The sequence below is a fragment of the Pocillopora damicornis genome, chromosome 12, assembly GCF_964200805.1.
Source record: "Pocillopora damicornis chromosome 12, jaPocDami1.2, whole genome shotgun sequence".
Taxonomy (NCBI): Eukaryota; Metazoa; Cnidaria; class Anthozoa; order Scleractinia; family Pocilloporidae; genus Pocillopora; species Pocillopora damicornis.
Genome location: NC_142681.1, coordinates 4,570,429 through 4,597,892, shown reverse-complemented (window position 1 = coordinate 4,597,892; position 27,464 = coordinate 4,570,429). Strand labels below are relative to the sequence as shown.

The 27,464-nt window shown below is 40.2% G+C and overlaps 1 protein-coding gene across 3 annotated transcripts; it reads right to left on the bottom strand.

Annotated features, from left to right (window-relative positions):
- LOC113681522 (uncharacterized) lies at nt 1-27,464 on the bottom strand. 3 transcript variants are annotated; one of them, XM_089188723.1, is made up of 36 exons: nt 27,218-27,464; nt 27,087-27,133; nt 23,681-23,781; nt 23,114-23,230; nt 21,827-22,177; nt 20,546-20,878; nt 19,468-19,567; nt 18,880-19,073; nt 18,546-18,699; nt 18,301-18,449; nt 17,330-17,656; nt 16,980-17,053; nt 16,075-16,422; nt 15,224-15,458; nt 14,815-14,927; nt 13,390-13,448; nt 12,913-13,052; nt 11,893-12,127; nt 11,426-11,514; nt 10,616-10,861; nt 10,065-10,163; nt 9,556-9,650; nt 9,089-9,367; nt 8,166-8,315; nt 7,463-7,720; nt 7,160-7,342; nt 6,588-6,797; nt 5,918-6,074; nt 5,332-5,468; nt 4,467-4,721; nt 3,940-4,057; nt 3,195-3,365; nt 2,451-2,881; nt 1,817-1,870; nt 1,313-1,408; nt 1-1,001 (listed from the first exon to the last, which is right to left on the bottom strand). In XM_089188723.1, exons 3-36 carry the CDS (start codon nt 23,763-23,765, stop codon nt 861-863), a joined length of 6,183 nt encoding a protein of 2,060 aa, XP_089044849.1. In that variant the 5' UTR covers nt 23,766-23,781; nt 27,087-27,133; nt 27,218-27,464; the 3' UTR covers nt 1-860. The 3 variants fall into 3 exon arrangements, with proteins under 3 accessions (XP_089044849.1, XP_089044850.1, XP_089044847.1); XM_089188724.1 differs by lacking the exon at nt 27,087-27,133 and having other exon boundaries at nt 27,171-27,464; XM_089188721.1 differs by having other exon boundaries at nt 27,087-27,447.

The window sequence follows — 27,464 nt, the reverse complement described above, 5'->3', positions numbered from 1 at the left end:
TTGGTTATCAGAGTTTATTCATGTCTCATAGGTATGATTTTAAAACTGTTTTTAACAGATCTGGGCATAAATCTGAATAGGGAGGAAAATGTCACATAATGTATGCGATAAGTTATTTGCCTTACAATAAGGAAGATAATAAATATATATTAAATACGTGAAAATAAGCATTAAGTTAGTCTGACTCACTGACTCCCACTACAGACTCATAATACCGACTGGCCTCTTAAAAAAATCTGAGTTTCAATAGATAAATATTGACCTATTGGAAAAAAAAAAGGAACAAACTTTCTTTTGTTTCGTAAGAAAAATAGAACAGGGTTTCTAGAGTTTTTAAATCTTACTCCTACATTTCGTTTAAACTAAAGCATGTTGAAATCCTATCAAGTTCGTACAAGGGATTCGTTCAAGGGATTCTTTTGCAATACAAGTGAATTACATATTAAAAAGTCATATCATAAATATATAGATTTACAAATTTTTCCAGCTTTATGCTGTCGTTCCTATCTTGTTTTAAAAAAATTGGCATAAAATGAGTAACTGTTTGAAACTGATAAAATGAAACACTTAATAGCCTCATAGCGGGCTTTCAAATAAATAGGTAATTCGATGCAGTTGGGATTTTTAAATACAAATCTTGTGCCTGCTCCTGAGATCAGATCAGTTTGACATTGAACCGATCTTGCGTCATATGTTTTACTGAGACAGTATGTTAAAACTTAATGGACAGGTAAACTAAAATGTTAATTTTTCTCTGGTTGCCAACGAAAAAGTTTTCAGAAGAATGTTGAACTGTTGAATGCCTTGAATGCCGCATCAGTTTGTGTTTCAGTTACTCGATGGCACTTTTTTAATTTACGTTATACTAACTCTTGGTCTTCGACAGTGTCGTAAACATCTCTTCTGTTATCAGATAGGTCAGGCGATATTCCAGTTTTTTTCGCTTTGTAGCTGTCCTTGAAAATATTTTGTCGCAATCTACGCCACAAGCTACCAGAAGACTGTGGATAAAAAGAAAGCGATTCACTAAAGCACATTTCTCCATCCTCCCTGATCAAAAGATCATCAAGCTAAGAGACTAGTCGTCCATTTGAAGGCCTTGTTCCAAAAGTACGCCCCCTAAGTTAGTTTGAAGACTCATTCCCTGAATGAAGAACGATTCTACGTGAGCCAAATTTTCGACACAGGATTGGTTATTTTCAGATCATAACGGAATTGATCATTTACTGGAATCACTTCAGGAATAAGGGGTCATGTGGCAAGGGGGGGGGGGGGGAAGGAGGGGCACGAGTTTCAACTATCCATTACTTACCCGAGTTTCAGTTGAAAACTTTTGACAGGAGGATCTAAATTCATCAGCTGCTTTTTGAACGGTATCAACTTTGGCTCGTCTTTCAGCCATTTTTCTCTAAAAAAAAAAAAAAAAACGAAACAAAAAAAAGAAGGAGCTCAATGAGGGGTCAAAGTAAAACAACCAAACTGTCCAAAACGCGGGAAAAACGTGGGCGACCAAGTTTAGTTTGCGCCTGATTGGCTGGCAAGTTTCTGGACCAATCACAAAGCAAAGTAAAGCAAAACCAATGTAACTCGGATTACTTTCGGGAACTCACTTGTACATAAGCTCATCAAAATGCTATGAAAAAACGCCCGTAAAGCGACGACACATGTCAGTGGTTTCAAGGGCGGTAAAACATGATATGGAAGCGGTGTGAAAGGCTGGGAAAGACGTAACCATGCAACCAAGGGCGCAAAAAACATGGCGGGCGATAAGCGACTATGCCTCGTATCATGAATTAACGTTTTCTATTTAACTTACGTCAAAGTCTTCATCATTCTTTACATCGTCAGGAACTTCTCTAAGCTCGTCTTGCTGTTAAAAAAGAAAAGTTGAATTGATGAAAACAGTTTGGATCACGGATGCTGTCCATTAAATGTAACCCAGCACCACTGAATCATTTCAAACTCTGCCCCCCATTCCTTACCACCTCTGAACGGTGGGTCAGTCTCTCCCTGGAATCTTACAACAGAGCTGTATAAAGCAGACAATACTTTGAGCCACCCACTGTAGCCACACGTCAATTCCTCTCTTCTGGCTCTGATTCCGTGTACTAGAACCAGTTTTCTTAGTTCGCGTCCAAATATGTCACATTGAGGCCATCGATTAAGCAAGGGCCCACAAGCACCCTAGTAAGGATAGAAGGGTGCTAACACTACAATTGGGGGGAGGGGAGAGTGTAAAGACGTTTAATTTTTCCCTTCCTGACTAAGTTGTTTTTTGCGCTGAAAGTAAATGCATTAGAAAACAGAAACCATAACCTAAACTATAATTGTGAGAGATTATGTAAAATGTTGATACTATCTATCACTCACATAGCCTTATTTTGTATAAGGAGAAGTGGTTTTGCGAAATTTCTTAGCGGAAGGTTTTCTTAGAAATCCAAGCCATTTACCTCTACAGTTCTGATTCTGTCATTCGATTCTGGATGCACAGCACCCTGAAGAGGAGGTTCATCCTCCAAAACACAAGCAACATCTTCCTGAGTTATCATGGAGTCTATATCTTCGGAGGAAGCATTTCCGATGGGCGAATTTTCGTACATGCGACTCGGGACTCCATCGTTTGGGATCTTATCAGCATCAGGAGTTTTATGAAAAAGAGGAACATCATAGCCAGGTGGTTTCTCATAGATGTGATTTGTGATTCCGTCGATTGAGCATAACATGTCATTATTGCTGGGTACCGTCGTGGATCCTCCTTGCGTCAGTCCTTCGCTTTTTGTCCCGTAGTCCGGAGATGTATTTTGTTCAGCGGTTTCCTCGACAGAATCCCTCTGTGTGTTTTTCTCCTGAGCACAGGTGATATGAGGTGAGCTTTTTTTATCTTAAAAGAAAGGAATGAAAATTAGTACAGTCTTATTCTAAGAAACGAGAAAGATTAGGCACACCTGCATTTGCTCACAACTGAGCGCCTTCTATTGAAACATTTCTAAGAGTTGTTACTAAAAGATCACCTACGTTGCTACTTTCTGACCAAGACTTGGTTCCTTCTCTTTTGCTCATACTAATTTTTTCGAAATATGACGCTGCTCTCACGCCATCTCACGTCTCTGGTGCGTGAGAAACAATTTGGATTTAAAGTTGATCTGTCACTCGAACAAGACTCTAAACAACTTAACCGTTAACAAGAAACTTACTGTCGTAAAGTGGCCGCTGCTTTTGTAAAGGCGCCTTTGGGTTTTCAGGCTCCTCGCTGATACTCATGTTATTGATGGCGTCTCTCCTTGGTAATGGTGAATCTGACTGGCTTTTTAGACTATCAACCATTTCATAATCATTTTGTGCCTTGTTTGACCTCTTCTTTTTAGCTGAAAGGAAGAGATTTCTGGTCAGAAATTAAGAACCGCTTCCTGTCTCTACCTCAACAATAACGAAGGAATGTTGGTAATACATGACGGCGACGAAATCGCTGTTTGTCAAAATGTTTTTGAACGATGGTAGCCGGCCATCGATAAGCCATCATTTGACTTATTTGATCCCATTTTACTGTCAAAGCCCCTAATTGCTCACCTGATGCTGAAACAGCACGTGATTTTTTAACAAATTCCGTCCACACCTCGTGTTTGGTGTCCTCAGGCGCTATAGCCTACAGTACAGGCGTCATTTTTCATTTCTCGTGTTTTTCAAGTGAGCGGAGGCAGACGCGAGGCGAGCATGAAGTAAATGCAGGGAAAACGCAAGGAGAAGACACATATGGAGGAAGGGGGGCCTTGTGCGCTCACTTTGCGCTTGTCTCACGTTTTCCTCGCGTATGTCTCGCCTAAAAACGTAAAAACGCCTCTTTTGCAGACCGCGGGAGGTTTTCCTTCAGATTGAGGAAAGCCCCATATTTCAAGAAAAGTTCCTTAGGGATAATTCTGTACTAGATAAGAAATCACCTACCATTAGAGGTAAGATTTATGGCGTTTTTTGGGTTTTGGACAGGAGAAGGTTTATTTTTCGGAGTCGTTGACGCGCCTGTGCTGCTTTTGTCTCGTATTCGTTTGACGGCATCCTGGATCTGGTGCAAGGAAGAGAAACAAATGTTAACACTCTAAAGCAAGCCTATCCAGTTTGTCTATGTGGTTAGAGGTGGAAACATGCCGGTGTATGATTGTGTTTCAATAGTATTTCTTCTGAGATTATGTTTATTTGTCCCAACGGATTCCATAAACTTTAAGATGAAGACCTTATGATATATTCGCTCTATTAAATCGACTGAAGTGCAATCCGGAACAAATGCAAGCCTATTATTGGATCATGAAGAGAAAAAATTACACCGATTTCAACAAACTGATATCATTATTGATTTCATATATGTGCAACACATTTAACTATTTTCGGGGTGAATAATTTTGAGAGCTTCGTAAGCCATTAACCTATCTTTACTCAACAGATCCCAATCATTCTAATCTGTAGCTCTTAATTACCTGTTTGTTTAACAAGCAGTGAAATATAAATATCATCAGTCCCTGAAGAGAATTAGCAATGACGAATATATATTTGAAAGCAATGGTAGACGAGCTTATGCTGAGAAGACCGAACAACCACGCGATTCCAAGCAGGGGAAGAACGACCGCGGAGGCCTTGACACCAGCTTTGACCTTCTCGAATTGCGTCTTGTTTTGAATGTGCCGTGTTCCCATCATTTGACGAATCACCAGGATAAATACTACGATATTTATCTAAGTAAAAAAAAAAAGAAAAATTGTCTACTTTGAAAATGAATAGTGTTTGAGAAGCCACAATCCTTACTCAGCCCCTCCCCACTTCTTTATGATTTTTGCACTTCGTTTGCTGGGATTGTACAAAATTAAAAAGGGAAGGGGGGTATTATTTCGACCTGCACTTCATTTTAACTTTCATTTCAAGTCGTCACATGAAAACTAGTTTTGTCGTGTATCATACCTAATTAAGCTACAAATATCTATTGATGACATCGTGTGGTCCATTAGATGAAATCCTTTGTGTTTTGTGAGTTTTGAATAATTTAGGTTCGGAAAATTTTGAACTTTTACCATTTTCAATCGGTATTAGTGAAAAACGAACAAGGATGGCTGAGGATTGACATTTTTGGCGACTAGTTTTCCTGAGTCACAAAAACCAGGAAGATACCCTTTCCTTCAAAGCTCTCCTTAGGAAATGCCATCCAAACATTCAGAATTGATTTTTCTCCGTTTTGGATTTCAGACCGGAAAAGACACTGGAAACAATTTGTTTCCTGTCACAGCATCCAGTGGAGCGAAAATTTTATTGATATGAAGTAAAACAGAGAACTAAGGAATATTCACTGACCGAGATAATGAGTATTGCAGGCCCAATAAACGCCCAAATGACTCCACTTTTTACATCAAGCCAGCAAGCCTCTGACGAGCCGTACCCAACAGCTTGAGTAGCACCTAGCGATATGGCGACTATAACAGCTGGAAAACCTTGAAAAACAAAGATATTTAATTCATTTCAAACGAGAAAGTCTCCTACTCTGCAGAAGACGAGTGAGTGCTACACTTTCTAGAGAAAAGAGGCTAACTTCTTCATGCAGGCTTCATTCCTCAAGAGATCCCTTTAAAAGTATTTTTAGACTAATGAATTGTGCTCACGTGGACGTGTGGCGTCAAGTTTTTGTTTGCTTAATCATTCTCAGAATATCTGATACTTTGAACCTGAAAATAACTTGATGGAAATAAAAGTTGGAATAGACCGGATATCAATTAATACTGTCAAAGTGAGACCACCAAAAGAGCGGGAAAACGAAGGGCTTTAGTTTTGCCTCTGACTGGTTCAAAATCTAGCGAGAGTTGTCGGCAGCTAACAAAGAAGGAAGTGGTACAAACTTTGATGAAAATAAAGGAAAAAATGGGAAGACAACAAACAAACTTACCCCATCCAAGCAAGTAAAAATACTTGACTTTGTCATCAGCTCCACCTCCAAAGACTTTGACGAGCAGGATATAAAGTAACACTCCCTCACACAACATCCAACAAAACAATGCTAACAGGAAATAATGCAGTAAAGCGGCCATTATCGTGCAGCCCGTCTGAAAGATAATAAAGAAAAGGTAAGATTGAGCGGTGCTCTCTCCACCGCAGAGCCATCTTTATGACTGAATATCGTAACTAGGATGCGTGCGGGAAATTCGAGGCCTGGGTAAATGTGGTTGTCAAAGACATGGTTGCCAAACCTAGCTTCCGCAGTTGCGCAGTCCTTTGCTTCACAAAATCTCTAATCAATGGCTTATTTCCAAACTTTCAAAGAAACAACATATAACTCCCAACCTCGTGATCGTTAGAACGTCTCGAAGGGAAATAAGTTATTCATTCAATGAAAACTAAAGAAACGCTATATTTATTTCTTTTACTCCTGCTTACGCTTTGACTTGACGCATTCGTCGTGTAAAGGAAACAGCTCACAATTCGCAGCTCTAACCCGCTACTTTTTAACATGAGAGAAACTCTACACTCCACTCAGTTGACATGCATGGGAATAATCAGGAATGATTCAAAAGGACTTAATTTGAGTGAGTGAACGTGACCATCTTCATCGAACATACCTCGTTATTTCTGGCTGAACCTTCTGCTATCACAAGTATGCAACAAATGGCGATAGCAGCGCACAAGTTTAACAGAACTTTCGCCCTCGGGCTTTTTACTGCTCTCCAGAAAAACACAGTAACGACCATAGTAACAATAACAGCAAGGAGAGAAATGGAACAACCAATGATTGAAATGATTTCCAATGCTTTCTTGTGAGATTGTTCGATCTGAGAAAATAGATTTACACACAAAAATGTTAAGGGCGGCAACTAGATTTCACCAATCAAATGCATAGTTACAGCCAATCATCAATTATGACCAGTTCACTTTCGTTAACCTGCGCCTAGGGACGATCGCACTGATTTATGATTGGCTCCTTGCCATAGTTTATGATTGGTCGTTGAGTTAGAGATGGTTCTTGATGTAAGTGTCTCTTTTCTCCTCAACCCTTCTGATCAGTCACACAATTTGGAAGCACTGTCATTTACGAAAGATAGCCGTGAAAGGGATGCCTTAAACACAATGTAAATTTTTTTCTGTGGTCAATTTTTTTTTAAAAAAGCGGCGATGCCGTTTCACTTTTACTCACATGTGCATCGTGAGGATCCATGAGTGAGGCGAAGACGGTCAGATGATTACATTCACATGTTGTGATACTGACGTTAGACTCTTCAGCAACAAGTCTACAACCATTGGTCTGCCATACGCCTCCTCCTCCAGGCCGCCAGAAAACACACTTTCTTTTTACATCGATTTCCGCAGGAACATTTACCTTGAGAAGAAAGTCAGGAGAAAGATTGGTGCTAAGATTTATAACAAATCTTATTACTTGAAACAATCAGAAGGAAAATAAAACGTTTGAGTAGAACCAAACCAGTAAAGAAATAATTACCCTTTTGTTCTCTAAAACAATCTTGACCGGCTGCTTGAATACATTTGGGGGCCTGGGATAGACAGTGGATGATACAACGGTAGTATTAGCGGTGACCGCTTGTTTCTTGTCCTTAGTTTCTTTGTCCAGCGGTAACACATCGTTTAACGTGAGAAGTACTGAAGTAATGGCGCGGGAGTCTGGGGATGAGCTGAATGCCTCGCCTGGTAAATGAATGGAGCTTTGATTGTAGCTCACACTCAAGCCTTCAGTTCTTAACTAAAAGGAAACGTGAAAAGAAACATGACTTACATTTTACAAAGGTTTCTGTTAACGCTACGTAGGTAATGACTTTTTGCGCGCAATATTAAACGCATTGTTGCGAGAGATTATCTCACGTATTTTCATCGTGTCATCATCGTTAGCTGACTACTTTGAATACATTACCGTAAAAAAACCTGGCGCTAAGCATAACCGTTTTCAATTTGTCGGTGTTACTACAGGCACTTTACTGCACTTTTTCTTTTACTGCTTAAACGTCGTCATGTGAAGCCATTTATGGTAGCAACCTCATTCTCAGGGCTCTCTTTCTTCGTCCCTCGGGGAAGTAAGGGAAAAGAGAGAGGACACTGGGAACGATGTTGTTGTCGTAGCTATTTTCCCTAAGTTACAATCTTTTTTGTGGCTTGGCCACATGTGCTTATATAATTAATCGTCTTCATACCGGGTTGTCTCCTTGTACTCGGTCGATCCTGACTAACACGTTTGTAGCCTGAACGATTGTGTACTTTGAGGATCCAGTAAATGTGGCTGCCACACCCAGACCGTAATCATCAACTGCTTTCATTAAGATTCTACTCCGGCTATCACCCAACTGCAAGTAAAATCAGTCACATAAAAGTACTGTTAAACAAGCCTCTGTATGATAACGAGATTGGAAGCTGATGACGACAAGCGCACACTAATGCGGCAGAGAGACATGACCCGAGTAGGTTCATGAATAGTACAATCTTAGAGGTGGACAACGGAATAAAATCAGCGAGGGGTTCAATCAGGCCGGTAGTCAAAAGAGAGAGATTAAAAAAAAAATGGCAAGAGAAAACTCGCCCAAAGCCAACAACTTTTCGAGTTTCACTTAAAAAGAAAGAAATTAAAAGGGACCACGCCCTCCTCAGGCCCTTCCTGATCCACCCATGGCAATTTATTTATTACAGAAAGATTCTGACACATGAAGGACTGTTTGTAGCTACATTAACACTTTTGGTATTTTTCCGTATGTTGTGTCCAAAATTTGTAGAATTTTACCTTTCCGTAACTAAACCAATATTGGAAAACAAAACCACTCTTTTACTCAAACAAACTCTCTCTAAAGCTAGAAAAATGGATAACAAAATCAACGCCTAATCCTAGGTAAACTTGATATTGCTACATTATTGAACAACCGGCTAAGAGCTGTCTGTAATAAAGTAGTAATTCTCCCTACTCTGTGCTAGTCAATTCTTACGATGTTATTTTTAAGAATTTTGTATTGCATCAATAGATTCTCATCACTTCTATGCTTGATATTGTATTAATTTTGTAAGGAGAAATTCTCCCTTGGTCACTCATGGGAGTTTAAAGGGTTAGAGGAGCATACACTAAACTTACATTCTCGAGTTCCTGCCAAGTTACACGATTGACTGGTTCCAACAAGTTACTCGCCACTTGAACGAAGTTCTTGACATCCTCCTCGTTACTCACGTTGCCTTGTTCAGCATTATAATCAGCCACTTTGACAAGTACATTCACAGCGATGACCAAGTCTCCACCAAAGATCTCAAGAGATTTCTGCGTGCTGTTTACGTTTGGTAGAGTAACGTTTAGTAGCTCTGATAGAATTTGTTTCGCGGTAAAGTTTGTCTGGAAACCTTCCGTAACAGCTTCGATCTGAAAATAAACGGATCTTAAGTGTGATTGATGAGAGGACGAACGAAGAAACGGGTGTGTGTATGATTATCGTGTAAAGTCCTCCGATCGAGCTGTTACAGTTTCCATAAAGAAATTATGAGTGATAGGCAAATTAACATGAGAAATCTAAACTAAGGTTCAGGACATGAATATCAATCAGCTCCTACCTCGTCACCCAGTTGGAGAAATTCACGTGAACTGCAGTCTACGAAGTTTGCGTTTTCCCACTTCCCAGTCACAGCACAAAAACGCGATACTTTCCCTAGGATGAATTTAAATTAAAAATATTTCACGGTCAGGAGTCCACTGCAAGCTATGCTTGACGTCTGGGAAAAGGGAGGAGCAGGAGGAAGGACTGGGGAGGGAAAGGGAACCAACCCTGGTTGTGCCCTCTCTATCATATTGCGAGGGTGCAGTCTACGCTTTATCAAAAAAAAAAGATTATCTATGTCAATAAAAAAAAAGGTATACCAGCAAATAACGAGAGAGACAATTAGAGTTACCTACCCACTGGGAAATCTACTAACACTAACGCCTTGTTCGGTATATCTCTTTAGATCAGGTTAGGTCACCTAGTCTACAGAATGACGGAACTGTTCAATGTTCATTTATGTTTGGTTCTAATCACGAGAAAAAGGACATATTGCCATTGTATCCAAACCCTCTTATGGCTTACCCCTGGCTCCTGGTGGACAAGGTTTGATGTCAGTTTGTTCTGCAGCTGTGGCTGACCACAGGACTCCTTTAAGCCACTCTTCTCGACACCTTGGTACGTCTGTGAGACAAATAAGAATTTTCATGTGAATATCTGGGACAAATACTCAAATCAGCTGAATGATATGACTTTAATTTGAATGAAGGGATCGGGAACAACCTTGAAAAAAATCACGCAAGTTATGTGGCTGTTACCAGGCTTTCTAAAACTCCTGAACTTTTATTCACCAAAGAAAGTTTAGTGATAAATCTTCTTTGCTTGCCCTGTTAATACATGGTACCATTCCTTCATGTTTTAGCCTATGCACGTCAGTTTTCGTATCGTTTCGGGGATACAGTTTTCGACAGGAGATGTGAGGACAATACTGCAAGAGTTTTCCTCGGCTGTTTCTGACCTTTTCTCGTGATAAGTATTGTCCTTTAGCGATCACACTCGCCTGGATAAACTCTTGTTAGTGAGAATTAAATTCTCCATTTAAGGTATTGTTCAGTTCTTAAAAGTACCACGCCTACCTGGTTTTATAATAATCAGCTCAGCCATTTCACTCATAGCCAGCACAGAACCTTCCTGTGACCGCATCACACAGACAAATTTTCTAACATAACTCTCCCCTCCGTCTGGGATTTCTAAATTGGTTGCTGTGTAACTCGGTCGATCATTGAGGAATTCTAATCCTTCTGATGTCACTTCAACTACAACTACGCTTGCTCCTTGCCTGACGCCGCTGACCACTCTGCAGGAAAACGATGCTTTACCACCTAATAAATTTATAGTAAAATCAGTGCTCAGTATATGAAGTTCTCCCTTCGTTTAAGGATGAATAAGAATCTCAACCCCATCGCTATGCCAACTACTGAAATTCCAGTTTTGTCTTTGTCTACCACATGGCGAGCCACAGCTGTGAAAAATTTAAAGCAATTTTCAAAGAAATCTGGGATGGCTTTAGTTCTATTCGTTTACGGTCTGGGATTGGTCGAAGTTAAAAAACTTGCCCCCCCATTCCTCCACCAAACACGTGCAAACGTAATAACGACTGGGACCGGGCTACTCTAGTTCTCCCGCGTTTCAGGATGTTTAAAATTATTGACTTTCCGTTCTCATTGGCTGCTTGTGATATTGTCTCATGTTCTGATTGGTCGACGTTACAACTCTGGTTTCAATTTTACAACAGCCCATCGACAAGCCCTCCGATACACAAGGTAATACATCTTTTGGCCTGTGAAAGATCCTGAAGGAAGTCTTTTAAGAAATCTGTGAAGCACACTGTCATGGAATAAGCAGAGCGATGGAGTACGAGGGCTGCTGAATGACTCTGCACTTACCAACGAACTCAGAGACTGCTCGCGGTGATATTCTAAGTACAGGAACAACCTGAACTGATACGTTTGCTGTACCAATCTGGCTTCCTTTACTGTAAAAGATACGAACAGAGGAGGAAGTAAGTACAACGATTCACCCTCAAACTACTTCCTGAGTCTTACCATCATCCAAAACACTTTTAGTGGTGTGATATAAATACCAGAAAAAAAACGATCACGTTAAACCAAAGAGTCAATTAAATTTAACACGACGCCCTAAACAACCGAAAAAAAATCAGCCCCCCCCTTTCTGTTTCACGTTCATTCACTGGATTTAAAAATTCAAATTTTCCGAAGAGAATTATTTTATCCGTGGCACATATGGCTCTCTAAAAGTTGACAAACCTCTTGGCGCCCCTGAGCGGTAGTTAGAAAAGTGAATTCACAGCATTGTTAAAAGTCTTCTCTATCATCAAGTTGAACGAGCTTACCCTGCTTGGCAGACATAGACTCCTTCGTCAGAAGCCATAGCATCTCTAACGGTGAGGCGGGAATAGCCCCTGTTAGTCTCAACTTTTGTGCGGTGACTCAAACCAATGATATTTCCTCCTTTAGACCATGTGATCTGAAGGTCGGGAGGACCGCCAATCACGGTGCAGTTAATGACAAATCTGCCGGTCACGTTCACCATCAAATGTGAAGCTCGTATTGTTACGCTCTGTATGCCTGAAGTAAGAATGTTAGATACACCTGTAGTTAACCCATGGATGACCAAGAAAGAATTTCTCTTCACAATATTAGTATAATATCAGGCACACAAGTGATTGGAATTAAGTAAAATATCAGCTGGGGGATTATTAGTTGATCCAACTAGTAGAATTGATGATGAGATCTTGGGAGTGCTTCTGTAACATGATCACATCGCTTTGTGACGATTCGTCGTTATCCTCGATCAATAGGGAAGGATATATTTCTTTAAACACCTGACTAATTATGGCAATCGGTAAAACAGAGTTCAAATAAACGTTACGCAGTCCTATAATAAGTTAAAGATGATATGGATGACCTTCTCAAGTTTTGATTTCGGTTTCTCACAACAGATGTACAGCGTTAAATACCAGTTATAACTTCCACCCTTCCCCCTCCCCCTTAGTATAATCGTCTATTTGAATGTCCATGATGTGATGCTGCTCACTCAAAAAGACAGAAAAAAACCCAGGTTGACGACAATTAATACAATTGACTGATGTACGGGTTAACTGTAGTGATATTATGCTAAGGTTTTTGTTTTTAAGTCTCGTTTTAGTTTGCTTTTGATCCAGTTTGATAAATTACAACATATTCCTTCTAAAAACCATTTAAAATATCTGTTTCGAATTATCCATCAAATTCGAACGGAAACCATAAACGTCAGCTACCAAAACACAATTCTGGTCGCACAATTTCCCTTTAAATTTTTTTTTTAAGAATTTAGTTCAAAAATATCAAATATTAGGAAATGAAAACTTTACCTGCTTGGCTTTGTAATTTTGTTCTGTTTCTGTCCAACGAGAAGTTTCCAAGATTATCAGCTTGGGATACCACTTGTTGGAGAAAACTCATATTGGGGCTCGCTGCTTCCAACTGAATTTCTGCCTGAACGCTTCCCGGGCTGAAGAGTGAAATGGAGCTTATCCTTTAGAACAGCAGACTAAAAAATTTTACTTGTGAAAATTTGAGATTAAGACTGAACTTCCGTGAAACCCAAATTCGAATTTGTAGACGAATGACACATGCTCTTTTTTCAAATGTATTGGGAACTTTTCTACAAAACGTTTTAAAATCACGTCTTGGATATCCGTCACATACTTTCCCGTTTATGTGTGCACTATGAACCTCGCCCCCTTAAAACATTTCCCATTCTGACCCCCAGTGATTGGCTCATTTCATATTATAAGACCTTTATTTGAAATCCTTGAAATAAAGCATATACGAGTAAGAATAAATACCTGAAAGACAGCACAGTAGCTCTCTTAAACCATCCATGTCTGGAATAGAGTTTCGTAATCTGTGAAAATGAACGCCAGTAAAAGCTGTTAACTTGGTTAAATGAACTAAGGAGGTGAGATTCCAAAGAAACTGTGGCGCTACATTGGTGGAGTGTATTACAAGATAATTTGGTTTTTTAACGGAGTTGATAATGTAAATTGGCTGCTGTAGAGAGATTCTAAAGCTTTAGAAACTCTTTAGGGAGGCCAATTTACGTTTTCAACTCAGTTGATAAATCTAAATTGTCTGATTATTTGTTACTTTGGTTAAACCAACTTGTCCGTTTAGCTTCTCAGATCGCAATGTAATTTTACTTCTAATTTCATTGTCAAAAGTAGTATCTAAAAAATAGTAATTAACTGATAGTTTAATAAGCTCAATAAAGAATTATTGAATTATTGAGTTAGTCCCTTAAAATAAGTGTTGGAAGCGGAATCAAGAAGTCTGTTGAAAATGTTTGATCTTCTAACGCTTTAAAGTAAGGGGGGAGAGGGGGGGTAGACAAGTGCCTTCACCCCAGTTCCGTCCCAATAGGTTTGCACTCCTTTCTCTCTCCATCTTAACCATTTCCTTCTCCTAAAATTGCCTCTGAGGAGTGCAGGAAGGAGGGGGTAGAGAGGTGCCTTCACCCCCGTCCCGTCCCATACGCTTGCACCCCTTTCTCTCTCGATCTAAACCATTTACTTCGCCTCAGACTGCCTCTGAGGAGTGCAGGGGGGAGGGGGTAGAGAGGTGCCTTCACCCCCGTCCCGTCCCATACGCTTGCACCCCTTTCTCTCTCCATCTCAACCATTTACTTCTCCTCAGACTGCCTCTGAGGAGTGCAGGGGGGAGGGGGTAGAGAAGTGCCTTCACCCCCGCCCCGTCCCATTCGCTTGCACCCCTTTCTCTCTCCATCTCAACCATTTACTTCTCCTCAGACTGCCTCTGAGGAGTGCAGGAAGGAGGGGGTAGAGAAGTGCCTTCCCCCCCGTCCCGTCCCATACGCTTGCACCCCTTTCTCTCTCCATCTCAACCATTTACTTCTCCTCAGACTGCCTCGGAGGAGTGCAGGGGGGAGGGGGTAGAGAAGTGCCTTCACCCCCGCCCCGTCCCATACGCTTGCACCCCTTTCTCTCTCCATCTCAACCATTTACTTCCCCTCAGACTGCCTCTGAGGAGTGCAGGGGGGAGGGGGTAGAGAGGTGCCTTCACCCCCGTCCCGTCCCATACGCTTGCACCCCTTTCTCTCTCCATCTCAACCATTTACTTCTCCTCAGACTGCCTCTGCAAAGGCGTTGGATAAAACGATGTTCGACTTCAATAACACATGTTCACTTTGAATAAATCGCTTTACAGTTGTCCAACTATTTTCAGCCCAATGTGCGGATGATACTGTTACTAACCTCTCTCGTCACATTCTCTTTCAAAGCCTTAAATCGACTGGAAATTGGATCTTTGAGGTCCTCTGAGAAGTTTTCACTTGTAATTCTCAGCGTCAAAATATAATAGGAATCCTCTGCAGAAAAAAAATGTTAAAAAAAGTGTCATCTGATACTAAGGTTACTGACAAGCAAGAAATCATGCACTTGGATGGCTTTCGTGGCCTTTAACAATATTTCAATAGTTCTTGTAACAGATCTGTTAACAACAAAATTCACTAATCTGATTGGTTCTTAACAGCTTTACTATTCGGCTGATCTAGTATCAGAACTGTTAAACTTCCCTGTGCGATCTAAGATTGTTAGCCATTTCATCACCATCAGTGCCAAAAGGGGATAATTGCATTGCAACATCGACTTATCGCCCACTTACGTGAATCCAAAGTCCTTACAAAAACAACCTCGTCACTAGGGGGGCCAAGTCCTGCACTGTTATAACCTTGCACCACCACGGTGTAGTTGGTCCACGGAGTGAGCCCTGACACCACTCCCGTGACGATATTTCCTCCTACGACCTTCACCCTTATGGCATAGTCTGGGATCAACAGGATTTCAACCGACTCTTCGTTTGGCTGCCAATATGTGCGACGACCCTGCCAGATGTAGATCTGAAAAATAAAAAATGAAAGTTCTAAAAGGGTACGTCGACAGTGTTTTCATACCTCAGTGGACCTAAAGGCAAAACCATATTGGGAAACTTTATCTAAGAGGTTTTGGCGGTCGTTTTTAGTTTGATGTCAAAGCGGAGCGGAAGTAGATGAGATCTACTTCCGGCTACCGTCCGAAGTCAGTTGATGAGCGAGGAATAATGAAACGAATATTCAAACTCCCCCTCTTTTTTCTGTCATCATATGGCAAGGCCTGAAAATATCGACTCTGTACATTTTGTGCAAGCTAATGTCATCACTTGACGGCAGCAAGCATTAGGCGGACTAAAAAAGAACTAAAACAACAGAAAAGTTACGCCCTACTGCTTGAAGTTTAACCTTTTAATATACCATGTCACCCCTGAATCAAAAGTTATGGTCACGAGAATAAAGAAAATGATTACCAATTACAGTAGTGGTGCTTGACTGTAAAACAGATTCTCCTTACGAGCGCCTTAAGAGATGTATAGAAAACAGTATGAAGAATATGCTTACTGAAGTTAGGGTGTAAAGTGCTTAAACTTGATCAAAAGAGAAGGAGCAATGACGTTACAAAATTTAAATTGGTAGTACGTACGTAGTGACCATCCACTGACTGAGGAGATTTGGGAACGAATGGAGTCCACTTGATCTCAACAGAACTCGCGTTAACACGAACCACAGTTATATCAGTTGGTGGTTCAAAGAGGCGGTTCTGTCCAGACAGACCGAAAATGGAAGGACTCATCGGCCCAGGCCCCTCGATGTTCTCGGTTCGAATCCTAACCTCGTATTCTTGATTGGTTAACACTCCTCTCTCTAGAATAAAATTCAGATCACATCTATCAAATGAAGTTTTATTCGTCCAGGGTGCGTTTGGAGTATTTGGACGATAAAATACTCTATACTTGCAACCAGCTCCACCCCAATCTAATGGATCAAGAGTCTGGGGGAAAAAAAAAGAACTAGAAGTTAGCACTCTTGACTATACTATGATTATCATAATTATGAAAATACACCATGATTATGATAATTATGATAATTACTATCATTGCCATAATTTAAATAACAATTGTGACAATTATCATAATTTGTTATCATTCTTCAAAAGAGAAAATAGACTTGGGTAAGGGAAAAAACCTTTCTTTACCTCAATTATAAAAAATAAAAATTCAAAAACCAAGTTTATTTCCGTGTCAGCTGAATAATATATATATATTCAATGTTTTCATTTCTCTCTAATTAAAATAGCGACGTTTTAACGACTGGCCAGCGGACTCTCCGAAAATCTGTCTGTATTCAGCGGTAACCAATACAAAAACTACCTTGGCAACTAAAGAAATTTTCAAAATAACATATTTTTAAAAACATCAAAAAGCAGGTTCTTCTTTAAAATTATCATTCATATCGGAAAATAGTGCACTTCAATACGTTTCAATTACCGACAGAAGACGCAATAAATTTTTTAAAAAGTAATTAACATTATGAGGTTATTTAAATTACCGTCCAATTCATCTGCAATTCTCCGTTAACTTTTCTAGGAACAATCTGCAAGTTCTTGGGATGTAAAGAAGGACCTAAAACAAGAACACAGGAGCTTTCAATCAAAATGTATCGGAGCAAAATTTTCTTCCCCTGAGAACCCAAATGATAAATCTAATGATGGGTAACTGGTGGAGTGGCTGATCCACTGGCGCAATAACTGTCTATATTTTTTTCTGAAGGTTGGTCTACCCGTGGTCATGTCAGTCTTCCAAATTCTCGGCCTTTCGATCAGTCTGGCTGTCTGGCTATCTGCCTGACAATAGAAAGCTTTCAAGCAAAATTAAATTAACTGATGTTATCGTACTTACGTTTGCTCCTAGTGATACAAAGAGGTTTCTCCAGGGACAGGCCAGGAAAACCAACACCGATTTGATTTTTAGCGCGGATGCGAAAATGAACTTCTGTGTTTGGCTTGAGATTGTTCACGGCATAAGAACGAACAGAACTGGGAACTTCAGCCAGTTTAGTAAAAGGAATGAGTGTAAATTGTTGTAAAGACGCATATCTAGCGGACCATTCAATGATAAAACGATCGGGAGGTAAGAGATCAGAAAGAAGCCTGACATCCCATGTCAGGATTGTGGAAAAGTTTGAACAATTAGTCGTCTTCACATTCACAGGAGGAAGAGGCGCTCCTGAAATTGGAAAAAAAGGAGGCACATAAACAGTCATTGGCAAACTCAATTCAAGCATATCTCCTCCTAAGAAGTATTCCATCAAAAGCAACCTTGTTGGCTCAAAACCTGACTAGTTTCAGATCAGAGATATTCTTAATTGAGTGTCGTAAGTGGTTCGGGACAACATTGTTTTTGCTTTTCTTCGCTCTGTGATTGGTCAAAAAAACCACAGCCATCATCTCAACCAATCAGATTCAAAACTGAAAAAAGAAACATGATTAGGTCACCCATGCAAGCTGCTGGTTTTTCTACGAAATCTCATTGGTTCGTTGAGATATTTTCCTCTGCGCTGCATAATTACCTATCGTATAAATATGTTGTCACCCTGAATGTCCCCACCCTAAAGTTACTGAAATCACAATGCATTCCCTTAGTAATCCGCTCCAAAGAGCGTCAAGCAACTACCTCCAAAATACCCTTAAAAAGGAATCGATTATTAATTGTGGCGAGTTCGCATGTGATGAAGTGTAATTGATTGTCTCAGGGGGTAGTCACTTATACCTCGGAGGTGACTAGACTGTGAAACAACTAGTACTAAAAAGTTGTGTGGTGGATATGAGAGTTCCCCCCTAGGGGAATCCCCTCCTCTTCCCCTCACGTACCTGTTACAACCAAGTACGACACCCTGTAATTCTCACTGACTGGATTCTTCACAACGCATTGGAAGACGCCAAAGTCCTTCACTTTTAGGTTACGAATGGTCAGTATCCCAGAGGAGGAACTAACAGACCATCTGTTCAAAAACTTTAAGCTGAAGATAAAATAAAAAAAAGCATGCTCGTTAAGATACTTGAAATCAGCCGTTTGAATATTGATTTGGGAGCGGAATCCCCTTTTTCGGTTGTACCTGTGCTGAAGTTTCTCTCCGTTGTAATACCAGGTCGGACTGCTCTTTAAGTCTCCAGTTGTGTTACAGAAAAGCGTCACGGTTCCGCCGTGTTTTCCTTCTCTTATGTCATAGAAGGGATGGACTTCCTGATCGTACACCGGTTCTATTTTGTCTGCAGATGAAAAGGGGATAGAAAGGCTGAACAGTTAAATCAAGTCGCTATTATCAACTGCTTTAGACAAAAAACATTTTACGCACTCACTCGATGCAAGCTAACAAGAAAGAGACGAATTATGAAAAGTTCCGCGTCTGCGCAGGCGGTACTAGAAAATACGTCGAAAAAAGTACAAACCTATGACTTTTAGAGTAGTTGTCTTTTGCAGAATCGCCCCTGAGATACCGGCTACACATTTGTAGATCCCATTGTGTGAACTTGAGCGAAGTGATCCCAGTCGTAAAGTTCTATTGTAATTCATATACTGGAACAGATCCCCCGTGGCCACGATCTGTACGTTGTCCTTGTACCAAGAAATGTCAGGTGTTACACTGGAAAGAGAAACAGGAACGTCCATAAGACGCAGAAATATGACAATCCAGTTAAAAGAAGGAGGAAGGAATATGAAATCAAACCATGATTTCCGATTTCGTTCTTGACATAAGTTTTTTCTCCTAGACACCTTTCTTGAAACCTTTCCAAACATTTTTTTTTTTTACAGTTTGCTGTATCAGGGTCCTGGCTGGACCTTTGCAAATGCACTGAGTTGCTGCCTTAGTCGATGAAAGAAGAAAATGATTTTATCTCCTTCGTTACTTATTGTAATAAAAGTACATGTGGCAACAAGATTTAAGGAAAGAAAAGGTTGTTGAGTGAAACAAGGCCCTAAAAACTATCAAGTGATCTGACTATTCTGCGTAGTTAACATATATATGTCCGACCTACCTTCCTCCCGCGGTACAGTTTAGGTAAAACTGATCTCCAGTGGCCAACGTATAAGAACCAGCCGGTGTGGTGTAAAATCTAAGGTTTGCATTCTGTGAAGCTAAACAAAACAAAAATAAATTTAGCATATGTGTTCTCATATTTTTCCGAAACCGAGGAAAAAGTTTGCATTGTTCCATTTATAAACAGCTCACTTTAAACTTAAAGAAGAGGCCTTTGTAACCACCCTCTGGAATGTCACGGAACATTCTCCTCAAAGAGTTGCGTGACAACAATTGCAAAGGGCGCTTTGCCTTGTCCTGACTGGAGGAAAATTATTTCCTATTGAATATAGCAGAGTATTTTGGGCAGGAAAAAGGAAAAATAGGCGTAATTCATCACAAAGCAGACCAACATTTTCTTGTTGAAAATTGCTTGGGAAATCGAACCATTTAATGAAGCAGGCGAGATGTAGGGGCTTTTCATTATGCTGTGGTAAATGGAATAGAATTCAGGATTACCATTGATCACTGCCCAATGGATTTACGCAATTGCATTACTATCATTACTGTTACTGTCATCATTATCCAATTTTTTCTTAACAGTATTATCGAACAAAAGTACACAGAAACATAAGATTGGAACACAGCATTTATAAAAACAAAGCTGCCCTTAGACGCCCCCCTAAGGAAGAGGATACCCTTCGGGTTACTCCCCCTAGACCTTATGAAACCAGGGTAGTTCTACAATTTTTAAAACCCGTTACACTATAACATCAGTATGAAAATACTCCATACTTTTCGCTATACATTTTCTAAAGTACTGACAAGGAGAATTTGTTTAATAATCATAACCTTCTTTAGTTAATGGTCATCACCTTTATTCCCTTGACCTCAAGTTAATTAAGCTCATCTTTGATTAGGGTTATATTGTTAGGAGAAATTAGATGCTGGTCATTCCTAGGGGCTAAAGGGTTAGAATTCCCCTATGGAAGTGGTTACCCGTGGGTTACTTCCTCTAGACATTATGAAGCCAGGGTGACCCTTAGATTTACAGATTCCTACATCATTGAAAAGTGTAAACAACGTACTCCTCTCACCTGAACTTTTAACGTGCAAAAATATATCCGGGCTTATAAAGTTTCTTGCTCTATGAAGATCTGTTACGCTACATTTTAGGCGACCTCCAGAAGCCATAAAACGATTCACATCATTGGCTGTGACAGGGGAGAATAATAAATCTCCGTTTGGTTCCATGAGTATTCGCGGTCTAAACGAGGAGCTGATGGGAAGGAGTGACATCCCAGGTCTCTGAGTGCTCCATGAGTAGCTGACACGGTACTTGTACGAAAGTGACCCACAGGGAAGACGAAAAGATTCATTCTCGACCATACTGACGTTTCGTACACGATAGATTGAAAATGGTCCAACGACTATCAAGTGCAGCAAAAATATATATAGAAGTGAGTGAATCAAGATAATGGTTTGCGGTCATATCGTTCCATGGTCAGATCGTTCCACAAAATAGTCACTTCGTTCTTCAAAAAAGTCAGTTCGTTCCACATATATAATAAATATTTCTTAAACGTTTAAATGAAATCTGAGTACGAGTAGCGATCGGAACACAGACGAAAGTATTTACGGATCTGACTTGGAACGATCTAACCATGGCACTAAATGACAGGATACCAAGATAAAGTTGCTTGAAGCAAATACGGATCGTAAATGTCAGTATCTGAGCAACCGCGCGCCTACCCTTCCCCTAACCCAACATTGACTCTAACTTGTTGGCAGTCGACTGTTGTTGGACTAGGGGAGGAGTAGTTGCGCAGTTACCCAGGTAATGACATAAAACCGCAGATACCATGTATTAAGTTAACATTTGCCCAATGCCCAATGTTTTTCTCGTCTTCTAAAAAAATAACTCGTATCCAGTGGATGCCTCCATTGGCCCTTCACACCCTGACATCAACATGCATGTTCTCCACACTGATCCTTACAAATTTCCAATGGAACCGATAAGGAGAATATGTTTACCAATCAAGAGCTTCTACAAATGGCAATAATTTCCTTCATTCTCATGACCATAATTTTTGATTAAGCAGTCATACTGTGAGGAGAAATTAGATGTTAGTCACTCCTTGTATTAAGTTTAGCGGATGCGGGTACAGTTTAAGATTACTCTACGAAACTTTTGAAATGTTAATCGCGTTGATGACGTCCAAATCAGCTAACTTCAAAAGGTTGTCAATTACTATTTCTCTTTTATTTTGAGGTTAACAGTTTACTATCACTGAGCCGTAAATTGAGCCTACATTTAGCAGTAATAAGACTACATTTTTAAAACTATATTCAGCGCTTTACCTCGACTTGTTGCTTACCTGAAAATTTTAGGCCAACTTTTTTACTAAACATAGTACCAAAGGCGTTCGACATGAAGACCTGATAATCGCCTTCATCAGATAAAATTCCAAACTTAATCCCCAAATCTCCATGTCTTGTTGTCAACACGCGGTCGTATGTAGGTTCCTGATTCAGTCTCAAGGCAGAGCCATTCAAACTCCACTTAAAGGTCTTCGGAAATGGCGTGTTCGATGCGACTGTTATAGCAACTGGTCCATTTTGCCTCTGTGCATTGTAATTAGTTAAATCTGGAGGAAAAACGGCCGTGATATGTGGAATAAGATCGCGATCCACAAGCTGGGAGACACCAATACTTGCCGTGAATGTAACTGAAACAAAAAATTTTAACAGACGTTAGAAGAAAGATAACAGCAGAAGAGAAAAAGAGAGAGCCTGAGGTCAAGTTCTGATTTGATTAGTGACCAGTCATCGTTTATCACCTAGGGGGGAGGGGGCAAAGGAATTTTGGAGGGCTCACATGGTTTCCAGGGGGTATACAGGGATGTATTAGTCGTCGTCAACAGAGTTTAAAAGGAGGACTACAGCAAAATTGAGTGCAAATTAACTGCCAATGAGGAGAGGTCATGAAAATACTACAAAGCCTAACTGGGAGATCTGAAAAAATTATTGTGACACAACCAAATTCCCCTCCCCTCCCATGCAATAAATAATGACCCGTGCCTTGATCAAAAGTTTCGTTATTGAGACAATTAAGCAAAGATTAACTCGTTCAAATCTGTTCCTTTTTTCCGGACGCAAAGATGTTCTTTCTCAGCCAGCTTTTATTTGCTTGGCAATGAAAAGAGAAAAAAATGCCCTCTCCATGAAATAACGGTTACTTAAACTAGCCATATCTTGGCACCTATCACCTCAGTATGTTTTTAGAATAAAGACAACAAGGGGGTGGAGAACCTTACCAGAAAAAGTTACAATTTTGAAGAGGAACACTCCGAGAGACCCTCACCCTTTAAAAAAAACTAGCACTTTGAACCAAACGGTCACTTTTGTCATCAAAGCACCTTTGACCAGCACTTAATGGAATAAAATAATTGAATGGTTATATCCTTCTGGCTGCTTTCTATGGTCTTTTCTGTACCACCACAACTAACTTTCTGTCCCTCTCTTTCATTAAAAGGTACGCCCTTAGGACGAGGCATTCCTGTAATCTCAATTACAAAAAGCAAACCTTCATCCCAGACCCCCCTCCTCCTCCACCCTCTGATAGATATTTTTCTAGTGGCAGAAATGTGAATGGCAGTACTTACGGGATGAGCAGTTTCGACCAGTGAAATCTCCAACACAGTGGCACACGTAGGTACCTCGAATTTCGGAACAAATCCCAGAATTTTGACAGGGTTGTAATGAAGCGCATATCTGTTGTCCTGCAACGGCATCATAAACAAATTTAAATCGTTAAAGGCTACTGTACTCAGCTCGTCCAGTCAATCAATCATCATTGAATCATCGTACTGTGACACAACCAAAATCATCTAACTCTCTCCCCCAGGGGATAAATAATGACCGATCCCCAAAACCAATCGCTACTCCTCACCTTTCATTACAGCCTGATTTTCAAACGAATTCTCCCTATTTTCTGATGGAAAGAAATATTTATATCTACTTCCTCCTCCCCCCAATTTCCTCTGATCGTCACCCAAGGTGCGAGGTCGCCAAAAGAGAGTCAAAAGGTGCAAGAGAGATTTGAGGTGACATTAAACCACTCTGGGTATGAGGGTGAGAAGAAGGCAGCCCGTCCACCCCTATCCTTGTGCAAATGGGGATATTCATGTTCATTTGTATATAGTTTGACATGTTTCTTTCAAAATACTCACCATTTATATTCATTGCAAACGATAAAAGTAGGACCAAAAGGTGAACATTGTTAGGAACAGGTGAGCTTCCTGTCATTGGCTCCATTTGTAATTTGGTCCAACTAAGAGGAAAGCGGAAAAGGTTAACTCTAATCATTAATACAAATGTTTTACCAAGACTCTCAAGAAGTCTCCCAAAAATTTCTTCGTTCGTGAGAAATGAGAGCCAACGCCTCTGTGTTCTTAGCTTTGACGGCTGGGAGGGGAGGGGGGGAGGAGAGAAGATGGGAGGGGAGTGGAGGGGAGGGAGGGGAAAGGAGGGGAAACCCTAAAGTAATGGGTTATTAAGATGAAATCTTAAGTTATAGTAGAATGTATTCTCTTAGTTACTCAAGAAGTCGGGAGATACCACATTTACGAATTTCGTTGTTTTCTATGTCTGAACGTGTAAACTTTTAATAGCCGATTTCCTCCTCGGACAACTGAATATTCTACTTATATTATGCGCCGCAGAGAGAGCTTTGGGTCAAAGTGACGCAAAATCACGATAGGACCGAGACAGTCAGAGCAATTCTTTAACTTAGTGTAAGCACAATCTTTGATTACTTAAGTTTTGTTTAACACGGCTCAGAGATTGCTGTAGAAAATATTTGCCGCCTTAAAGCCGAGTAGCTACTTGGTTTACCTGTGCTTATACAAACTGACTTTATATTCAGTAGTGACCGAGGGGGGCATTGGGGCCTATTAGAAACCGCAAAACCGTAGAAAAAATCATCCAAAACCGAAAAACCGAAAACCGCAAGCAAAACTGTCAAAACCGATACATTTTCACACCCCAGTTATTAAAACCCTGATCGATCCGCTACAGTGATGACAAGTGGAGCATACAGTTGAGTAAACTACAATTATTTCACTACAGGATTTATGAATGCCATGGACTTGGCATTCGTATCTTCTAGTATCTACTTAAATTAATAGCTGCTCTCTCGAGGACCTCGAGTGTGGTCTCTGCGGACTCAGCAGCTAGTAATGAAGCCTAGTTAAATTAGGGAAATTCGCACAAAAGTCCTATATATATACCGTATATATACCTTTTATTTGCCACATTGCAGAATTAACTGCATTAAAGGGCTATAAATTAACAACCATCAAATAATTAACACTACTACTACTATAGAGACAATAAAAATATCATAAATAATTATTTACATATTCACATATTTACTAGCGAATGAAATAAAGGAACCTGAACGCTGGGTCCGGCAACAACTACTATCAGCGTAAACAATATTTCTATTGTTGTTGCTGCCCCGCAAGTTGTAACTGTGACCACTAGATGCTGTTCTCGGCTTGAGGAAGTTAATGAGGGGTGGTCTTTTTGAGTCATCTTCTAAATATATTTACAGCAGAGCTGAGTTCGTCTTTGTTTCAAGCTGCTAAGGTCGGTAGTATTAAGGGCATCTAAGTAACTATGGCATGGATAGATAAAATGTAGTGCCCTTTTTTGAATTGACTCCAGCTTTTTTAAAAGAAATTCAAATAGGATTGCAATTTTGCAGTCGCAAAAAGCTATAGCTCTGGAAAGTTTTCACTAAAATCCCTAATCTAACATTTCCATTTGCTAAGACCTGAAAGTTTGGAGATTCTTTAGGAATGTTGAATCAAACAGTCACATGTGGCCTGTAACTTGGTCACTAACTTCGAGGTAGTGTTGATAAAAAAAACTCTGGCAATGTTCCGTGCTTAGCCGTACCCTCCCCTCCCCCCCACCTTCGGGGAGGTGGAGGGTACGGCTACACGTAGGCTACCTGGGGATCCCTGCAATATTTTTATTGGTTTGTCACGCATTCCTCTCGATAACATTTGCGTTTAGCAGCTATTCGAGGTCAGTGGACGCGCGTAATTGCCGCTCAGATCGAAGAGAAACCGGAACCCAAATAGGTCAAATAGGAAAAACCAAAAACCGCATCGGATATAAAATCCGAAAACCCGTTAATATTTTTTGCGAAAACCGAGAACCAAATGTTAAAAACCGGAAAATCCGCAAACCGCAATGAACTCCAAAACCGAAAAACCGAAGTTTTTTTTTGGCGCAAAACCGAAAATCCCAATGCCCCCCTCGTGACCCAGTAGTTTTCTTTGCGATCCAGATATTAAAAACTAAAATTAATAGATAACTAAGGAAAAATTGATTCTAAATGGCCGGAGGCTATACCCGTGGCTTTGTTCAAGCAAGGTGAGAGAGCTTGAACTCAGAACTGACGAGAAACAACCTCAGTCTTCATTACACGTTTTTATTTCCCGTGCGCGTGTTCTTTTCCTGATCTCATACGATTTAACCCAGCCGTGGATAATAATCGCGTCATTCATTACTGTTATGGTGAAGCAAATATTAAGATTGTGTTCTTCTATAACCAAGCTATTTAAATTCAGTTCGGTGACACAGTCGTGGGGTGCAGTGAAGGTGTCACTGCACCCTATCTTGTATTTTCAATGCAAAGAGGTGATGAAGAAAGTGAAATGGCTTAGTCCTTAGGGGGTCAAGGCTTTTGCAATTCCGTCAATCCTTCGACGTAAACTTCAAGAGCAAAATTGTGTGGTAGACTGTTACCCAAACAGTAATTTAAGACAATTGATGAGGAAAATGAAAAGAAAGGCATCATTCATTTGAAAAGTCTTGAAATAAATTTGATCTCATATGAAAAGCAACTCTGTAGGTATTTTAACCGTGCTTCTAATTTTAGTTCAGTTGTTTTTCTCGTGTGTTTAACAGAATATCTGCTTTCCATTACTGCAACTGACGTCAAAACAAATTTGAAGTTAAACAGGAAATCACAATTTCTGAAAAGTAGCTAAAGGTCCGGAGAATCGTGGTTGTTATGGGCATAGAAAGACGAAGGTGAACGCGTGTCTTGATTCAAGTAAAGCATCAGTGACCTTTGTGTAATTTGATCTGATCTGACACAAATATTGATAATACTATTGTGCACTGTGTGATGATCATTGACTCTCAACATATTCAAATTTTTGCACTCAGATTCTAAACGCCTCGTTTTTGTGCAGAGTAAAGAAATATAATTTTTTTCCAATTGGTCATCATTCCTATTTTCACGCAAGAAGTCAAATGTTATCAAATTTATGTAAAATATTATAGACGATCCACGCACGAAGGGTTCCATGCAACAACAGTACAATCAGGTCAACAGAGAAACGCATTAAACAAAGAAGAAGTACGTTTGAGCACGGTACAAAACAAAACAGACCTCTTTCTCCCACGCGCCTTTTCTCTGTTTTCTACCCTCGTGTTACCGTATGAGTTGTGGGACTTTATTTTGATTTTAATTATCGATAGTTTCGACCGGATATCTCGTTAGAAATTAAAAGTTTAGCGGTCTTCCAAACTCTCAAAATTCAAATAATGTCTCACCTGAATCATAAAAGGCGCCACTGCCAAGAACTTCTGACACAGTAGACCTTGGTGAGCGGCGCAGGAATTCAAATAATGTCTCACCTGAATCATTAAAGGCGCCACTGCCAAGAACTTCTGACACAGTAGACCTTGGTGAGCGGCGCAGGAAGAAAGCACGTTTCCAATGTTCGTTTAAAACCCGTAGATGTGCTATGTCATCGCCTTATGACGTCAAGACACTTAAGCATAGCAAGAGGCCTTGAACGTTTCGAAAAATGTTCAGCTATTTACACATCATATTTCGTCTTGACAAACTGAGATTAAAGACGAAATGGGGTGACCTTGAAACTAAACCATGCTACGTGATCACCGTTATGCCTCATAAACAAAAATGCT